Source organism: Tachysurus vachellii, chromosome 23 (genome assembly GCF_030014155.1).
Source record: "Tachysurus vachellii isolate PV-2020 chromosome 23, HZAU_Pvac_v1, whole genome shotgun sequence".
Classification (NCBI taxonomy): domain Eukaryota; kingdom Metazoa; phylum Chordata; class Actinopteri; order Siluriformes; family Bagridae; genus Tachysurus; species Tachysurus vachellii.
Genome location: NC_083482.1, coordinates 1508338 through 1515837, shown reverse-complemented (window position 1 = coordinate 1515837; position 7500 = coordinate 1508338). Strand labels below are relative to the sequence as shown.

The window sequence follows — 7500 nt, the reverse complement described above, 5'->3', positions numbered from 1 at the left end:
CACGTGAGACACGCGCTCCTCATTATCGGTAACGTTCATAACCGTGCTATAAACTCTTCTAAACAAAGCAGAAATGACGTGTATTAGGGCAGAACTGCTCATAATCACTGATCTAATCAATAATAAACACATGACAGTGCACAGAAGTGTAACAGAAGCATTAACACTGTGATAAAGGAGAGATTTTAGTCATTAACACCTTGTTGTTATTTGTTTATAACACCTTGGTTGTGCTGTGGGTCACTGATGTGTAATAGTCCAATAGTGAACAGTGATGTGTTTCTTTGCCTTGCAGCCGACGATGCAGGGTTCGAGACGGAGGTCTACAACAACACTGTGGTCCGAACACCTCACCTGAACGCTCTGGCTGGACGCAGCGTGGTTTTCAGGAACGCCTTCTCCTCGGTCAGCAGCTGCTCGCCCAGTCGGTCCACCATCCTCACCGGGTTACCGCAGGTACAGACTCCGTCTCAGGTCTGTCATGGTGTGACCGTGTTCTCAGCTGACGGAGAAGTGATGTGATGTAAGATTTGATTTCTCCTCAGCACCAGAACGGGATGTACGGGCTTCACCAGGGCGTGCATCACTTTAACTCCTTCGATGGAGTCCAGAGCCTCCCGCTGTTACTGAAACAGAACAACATCCACACCGGTGAGGAACGACAACATACAACACTTTACCTTCTTACACACAAACATCTTGACTGAATTCGGTGCTGATTATCAGATATTGAGATCTGGTTGTTGTTGTTGTTGTTGTTGTTGTTGTTCAGGGATCATTGGGAAGAAGCACGTGGGTCCGAGCGCCGTGTTCCCCTTCGACTTCGCCTACACAGAGGAGAACGGTTCGGTCCTTCAGGTGGGACGTAACATCACCAGGATCAAGCTGCTGGTCCGGAAGTTTCTACAGGAACACAGACGGGAGGAGGAGAGGAGCGGAGGAGAGACTCGGCCTTTCTTCCTTTACGTGGCGTTTCATGACCCGCACCGCTGTGGCCACTCGCAGCCTCAGTACGGCTCGTTCTGTGAGAAGTTCGGCAATGGAGAGAGCGGCATGGGGAGAATTCCTGACTGGCAGCCGCAGCACTACACACCTGAGCAGGTGAAGGTGAGACGAGCAGTGAGCGGGTCATAATTACATTATTATTGCACTTATTCCCAATTTTCTGTTGCTTTTTTGTTTACATTTTTTCTTGAGGTTTTTCTTTTCAGTGAATTTTCCCCCTAATTTTCAGGTGCCGTATTTCGTCCCAGACACTCCGGCCGCTCGAGCCGATCTGGCGGCTCAGTACACCACCGTCAGCAGACTGGACCAGGGCGAGTGTCTGACTCTTTGGTCTGTCTCTGTCACTGGTCTTCATCTGATTCTTTTTCCTTTATTTCCTAATTAATTTTCACCCTTTCTTCTTCTTCTTCTTCTTTAGTAGTGTGTTTTAATGACTCCTCCACCCCACCCCCCTCTTTCCTGCAGGTATCGGTTTGGTCCTGCAGGAGTTGAAGGATGCTGGCTTTGAGAACGACACTCTGGTGATGTACAGCTCCGATAACGGAATCCCGTTTCCTAACGGACGGACCAACCTGTACGACTCTGGCGTGGCCGAACCCATGATCATCTCGTCACCTGAGCACAGAGAGCGCTGGGGACAGACGAGCGACGCCTACGTCAGCCTGCTCGGTGACACATATTCTTGTGTTATGTTTTACGACCACATGATGGCGCCATTTAGACTCTCAGAGCGTAATCGTTTCGCACCTATACTGATCTCTCATTTTACACATCAGATACGTTTACATGCAGCCTAATAATCTTCTGATAATCTGATAATAACAATCTGATAATAATCTCTATTTCCTGTCAGACGTCACGCCCACACTGCTAGACTGGTTCTCTGTGCCGTATCCTTCCTACAGCCTGAGCGGCAGGTCTCCGGTCCACCTTACGGGTCGTTCCCTGCTCCCCGTGCTGTCCTCGGAACCCATCTGGGACACGGCGTACAGCAGTCAGAGTCTGCACGAGGCCACCATGTATTACCCGATGCGCTCGGTGAGGCGCGGCCGCTACGTGCTGCTGCACAACCTGAACTACCGCTCGCCCTTCCCCATCGACCAGGACCTGTACGTCTCGCCCACATTCCAGGACCTGCTGCAGAGGACGCAGACGGGAACGTCCACCTTCTGGTTCAAGACTCTGAGGCAGTACTACTACAGGGAGCGCTGGGAGCTGTTTGACACGAGCTCGGACCCGGCCGAGCAGACCAACCTGGCATCGGACCCTCGTCATAAAGCCGTGCTGGAGCTCCTGAAGGACCAGCTGCTGAAGTGGCAGTGGGAGACGGAGGATCCTTGGGTCTGCGCTCCGGATGGCGTCCTCGAGGACAAGATGGAGCCCAAGTGCAGGCCTCTGTACAACGAGCTGTGAGGGATTATCAGTTTATTGACTCACAACTCACATCCTTTGTAGTTTAATAAATGAAGCAAAACAGAAAGAGAAACAAGATGAAGACATTATCACAAGCTCAATTTGGGCTGTTTTCCTTTGTTTTTATCTGATTTTATTTCTTTGTTTTTTAAGCACATGGTTTCAAATATTTGATGTAATGATGGAGAATTCTTTCATAAAAAAAAGTGTATGTGGAGATTTTATATGCTTTCAAAAAATCATGAACTCTAAAAAATAAAAAAGTTGCTGCAGGAAATGAATTTGTTAATGAATCATCACACGTTTTTCTGCCTTAAATACTACAAACTGCTAAGGAAATAATAAAATAATAAATTAATATATGAATTTGAAAAGCCTGAACGTTTAGGCTCCGCCCCTTTTCACATACAAACTGTTTGGCTAGCTTGTCTTGTGTTTGCATACTGGAATCTGATTGGCTGCTAGATTTCGTGACGCAGTAACACGGTTTTTAATTCATTCATTACGATGAAAGTGACATGACATGACATGACATGACATGACATGACATACAGCTAAGTACGGTGACCCATACTGAGAATTTGCTCTCTGTGTTTAACCCATCCAAAGTGCACACACACACACCGTGAACACACACACACCCGGAGCAGTTGGGGGGGTTCGGTGCCTTGCTCAAGGGCACCTCAGTCGTGGCCGGCCCGAGACTCGAACCCACAACCTTAGGGTTTGGAATCAGACTCTCTAACCATTAGGCCACGACTTCCCCCGGATGATGATGATGATGATGATGATGATGATGATGTGAAGTGTGTAATTCTGTAATAGCACTTTTCACACACACTCTAGATAAAAGATGGAGATGTTCCTCAGGTGCAGAAACTTCAGAAAGAACCCTTAGAGTGCTCAAAGACGTGTGTGTGCGTGTGCGTGTGTCACGTCATGAGCTTGATGCTCAAACACTCCCACGCTGATTTGACGGTGGGTTTTTTTCCCCTCTCCTTTGCTGGAAACGTCATCGACCTTAACGTCGAGCGCGCGCGCCTTTACGCACCTCGGAGTTCGTGTATAAAAGCCGCACCGACGCACAGAGCAGAAACTCCAGCGCCGTCCGGTTAACGTTCAAAGCAACTAAGAGGAGAAGGAAAAAAATCCAAACGAACACCAAATAAACTGTAACAATCCCTTACTGTGAGGACGATGATGGTGCTGATGATGAGGTGCGCGCCAGAGAGGTCCGTGAGGTCCGCGGTGATGCTCGCGACCGTCGCCGTGCTGCTCTCGTGCGCTCCCGCAGACGCCTGGTACAAACAGGCCACCGGACCGAGCTACTACTCCGTGGGCAGAGCCTCGGGTTTACTGTCCGGCATCCGCAGATCGCCGTACGTCCGCAGGTCCGACACGGAGTCCGTGCTGGACCCAGGAGAGAGCACCGGAAACAGCGCACTGCACGAGCTGAGCGCGCGACACACACCTGTCCTCAAAAACATGGTAAATATCATTGAGTAAATAATCCTCAGCTCACTTTACTCTGCTTTTCTGATAAATATATTAGTTCAGAGACGGTTTCGATGATCTGTTCCTCGTGGAAACCTTTAAACATTTCTATTTAATGATATAGTTGCTGCAGATGTTGTGCAGATGTGGAGCGCGTGCGCGCAGAAAAGTTGCCAGACTTTTAGATCCAGATCTAATAAATAAACATAAGACTTAATATTAATATTAATCCCGTAATCCTTAAATACGTCCAAGTCGGAACGTTCAAAAGAAAAGAGGGGTTTAATAACGTGATTTTTTTTTTAAGGATGATTTTTTTTTTATTTGATCCTTAAACACTTTAACCGTCGAACAAAGACACGTTTATTCACGTAACAACATGAACCTGTTTAACACACGTGTAAAAAAAACTTTAATGAGTTGTAAAGGATTTATTAATAAATAAATCAGTGCTACAGATCATTTAGATCCGGGAATTTTTACTACTTTATTAAGAAAAGACAGAGTCACTTTTCAGAGCTCTGAAGTTTTGTTTGTTTGTTTGTTTGTTTCCCCTAATATTAATTTTAATGTCGTTTCCGGTTGCTGTTTGTGCTTCCAGGCCATCTGCATCAAAGACATTTCTCCGAACCTACAGAGCTGTGAGCCGGTGCCGGACGCCTGGAACACGTTCCGGTGCAGGGCGGAGGTTCTGCTCGCGCTCGACACGCTCGACTGCCTGGTGGTGTGAGCGGCACGTGAGCGACACGTGAGGGCGGAACCCGACTCCGGTCCTATAGAAACCCCCCCCGTCCTGCACGCTTTGGTGTTGTCCTGCTCTAACACAGCGTCAGGACGGGGGACGTGTCCAGGACCGGGGTCAGGACCCTGTGTTCTAAACCAAACCCCAGACCTGATACACAGCAGCATCATTTAGACACCTGTTAGTCCCACACTTTGCTCTGTTTAGGATGCTTTCACTCGCTCTGCTGCTCGGAGCTCCATCACCACGTGGACTCCTGACCCTGAATGTTATTTATTTTCCTCCGAGTTTATCTACAATTAATTCTATTAACCTACAACAGTGTGCGTTGCGTGTGTGTTTGTGCGTAACGGACTCGGTGTCTCTGTCGCTCCTGTGTGTAAATGTGGAACCTGTTTAAAGAACGTTCATTTAATTTATTTATTAAACTCGACAGACGATTGATTCGCGTGTGTGTTGTGTAGTTGTTGTGTAGTTATTGTTTTTACCTCCTGTATAAATAAAGACAGACAGACACACGGACGTGTCGATGAATCACTGCTTCTGTAAAATATCACGATATTCACCACAGAATCTGATCACGATGGAAGATTGGATTATTATTTACACGATGAATTAGGCACTGCTACAAAGGCACAGGAAGGTCACACACACACACACACACACACACACACACACACACTCACACACACACGTCACAGCTTTATCTCTCCACACAAACCTCACACAAGATGTCCAAAGTACAAAAAAAGAAAAAAGAAAGAAAGGTAAAACAGGTTGTTTACACACTTTGGTGCTTTTGGAATTGTAATTTTCTACAATAAGACACTAATCCAGTGCAGATTTTACTGCTGCACAACTTCATAAACACTCACAGTGTGTGAAATGAAGTGTGTTGTGAAAACAAACATCTGTCCTGCTGATCATTAACTCAGTGCTCTTCTTTTAGTAAATATTATCAGGAAGCGAAAAAAAAAAAAAAATCACACTCTGGTACCTACACATAAGCAAACAAACCAGACACACACACACACACACACACACAAATTGTTACATCGGATATTTTTCTTAGATCCGTTTACGTTACTGCTGCTACGGGGAATGAATAAACACCTTCTGATGATCTGGATCACGTAACACGAAGAAAACTTCCAGGCTGGAGCTCCATCATGGAGCTGGTAGAGAAGATGCTGAGTGTGTGTGAAGCTTCATGGGGAACACTTACGTAGTTAACGTAGGTTAACGTAATAAAATCTTATTAAAACAGTCTCTGCATTATTCTGTATGTTCTTTGTCCCGTATAAACATCATTATTTGGAGGGGGGACGAGGGCTGAGATACAGTCTTAGGTGATCTGTAAGTAGATGATGTGGAACATTCTGCTAAAAGCTCCTCAATCCGTTTGTCTTACGTAGAGTTTGAATCGTCATCATCATCGTGATCATCATCGTGATCATCATCACACCCTTGTGAGTCCTTCTGTTGTGCACATAGGGGCGGAGTCATCTTGCAGAGACCACGCCCACCAGAACCATGCAAGCTGATTCAATAAATATCCACACATCTCCCTCCATCACCTCTCCCTCTGTCACTTTATTCTTTCTGCTTCCTTAATGCTCCTTGTGAATAACGTTTCACTTCCTTTTTCCAAGGGTTCTGGCAGAGATTCATTCACCCCCTCACTTCATATCTAACCCCCCCCCCCCCACCCCCCACTCAAGTCCATTTCTTCCCTCTCTCTGTTTATCTGAATATATTTATTTATCTTTCTACAGATCCGTCCTAATCTGTCTCTCGATATACATCACTCTTCTCTTTTTCTCTAACATCTCAGTCCCTCCGTATGTCTCGGTATCTCCAGGTTTCTTCTGTGTTTCTCTCCACGCTGTCACACACGGCCTGGTTGTTCCATGCGCTGAGTGCGTTGAGGTTCAGCACCTCGGACAGCTCAGCAAAGCATCAGGGTTGTCTGTCTGTCTGTCTGTACTTCTGACAGCTTCACATAGGGGGTGGGGCAATGAGTTGAGTGTGTGTGGATGTCAGAGCAGTGAAACTGCCTCCAGGTTCTCCTTCATGATGGTGTCCATTACCACCTGGAACACCACCTGCACATTGGAGGTGTCTGTCGCCGTGGTGAAGTGGTAATAGATCAGTTTCCTGGGCATGGCATTCTGAGAGACAAACATGGAGGCGATGAAGCGAGCAGCAGAATCTACATCGCAGTCCGCACCTGCACACACACACACACACACACACACACACACACACACACACACACTCAGTTACTGAATAACATTTTGTATTCAGCATCTACATAAGCAGGTGGTTTATATCTCTACTGTCTCTCACCCCTGTAGAGCGGCAGGTAATATCTGAGGTGACGACCCGAGTGAAGGATCTTCTCTTGGAAAAGATCGATTTTGTTCATGAATAAAATCTGAAAAACAGAAAGCTTTTGAATTCTTTTATTCTTTTTTTCGAAAAGGTGTTAAATGTGAGTGTAAGAAATCCTTCTGTGTCCAACAGAGTCATTAACACTGAGTGTTATTTGTTCATGTTAACACCAGGTCAGAGCTGTGAGTGTGCAGAAGGTTCAACTCTTACAGGAAGTGTTTCTGTCCCTTTCTTTGTGTTGTGCACAATAATTAACACACAAACTGACATTAACTTATAAACACAAACAGCCTTAAAATCCCACAGAAACTCTGACAATTAGTGTTTATTAAAATGACCTCTGATTCATAAGCAGTTTATTAACCACAATGAGGAAAAGAATCCAGATAATAAACAGTCACCTATAAGATCCCTGCAAACAACAACTGATGCACTGAGACTAAAGACTGGGA

The 7500-nt window shown here is 46.0% G+C and overlaps 3 protein-coding genes across 3 annotated transcripts in view; 2 read left to right on the top strand and 1 right to left on the bottom strand.

The window, feature by feature from the left end:
• The window catches only part of sgsh (N-sulfoglucosamine sulfohydrolase (sulfamidase)), a 2922-nt gene extending 223 nt beyond the window's left edge, over positions 1-2699 (top strand). Inside the window, exons 1-7 of the mRNA XM_060859442.1 lie at positions 1-28; positions 296-456; positions 546-651; positions 773-1107; positions 1235-1316; positions 1471-1674; positions 1859-2699. The exon at positions 1-28 is cut by the window's left edge and continues 223 nt beyond it. Of these exons, the coding sequence (XP_060715425.1) occupies positions 1-28; positions 296-456; positions 546-651; positions 773-1107; positions 1235-1316; positions 1471-1674; positions 1859-2418 (1476 nt within the window). The 3' untranslated portion in view covers positions 2419-2699. The remainder of the gene's footprint in view (positions 29-295; positions 457-545; positions 652-772; positions 1108-1234; positions 1317-1470; positions 1675-1858) is intronic.
• Positions 2700-3423: 724 nt separating this feature from the next.
• npb (neuropeptide B) lies at positions 3424-5058 on the top strand. The gene is made up of 2 exons (XM_060859451.1): positions 3424-3906; positions 4514-5058. Exons 1-2 carry the CDS (start codon positions 3616-3618, stop codon positions 4640-4642), a joined length of 420 nt encoding a protein of 139 aa, XP_060715434.1. The 5' UTR covers positions 3424-3615; the 3' UTR covers positions 4643-5058.
• A 1301-nt stretch (positions 5059-6359) lies between these two features.
• The window catches only part of gnav1 (guanine nucleotide binding protein (G protein) alpha v1), a 28744-nt gene continuing 27603 nt past the window's right edge, over positions 6360-7500 (bottom strand). The window contains exons 8-9 of the mRNA XM_060859449.1: positions 7004-7091; positions 6360-6884 (exon numbers count right to left, since the gene is read on the bottom strand). Coding sequence (XP_060715432.1) covers positions 6694-6884; positions 7004-7091 — 279 coding nt within the window. The 3' untranslated portion in view covers positions 6360-6693. The remainder of the gene's footprint in view (positions 6885-7003; positions 7092-7500) is intronic.

Excerpts from the sequence above, each read along its gene's own strand:
- npb (XM_060859451.1), top strand. The coding sequence starts at position 3,616 with ATGATGGTGCTGATGATGAGGTGCGCGCCAGAGAGGTCCGTGAGGTCC. Across the intron at positions 3,907-4,513 it reads CACCTGTCCTCAAAAACATG|GCCATCTGCATCAAAGACAT; the intron begins GTAAATATCATT and ends TTGTGCTTCCAG.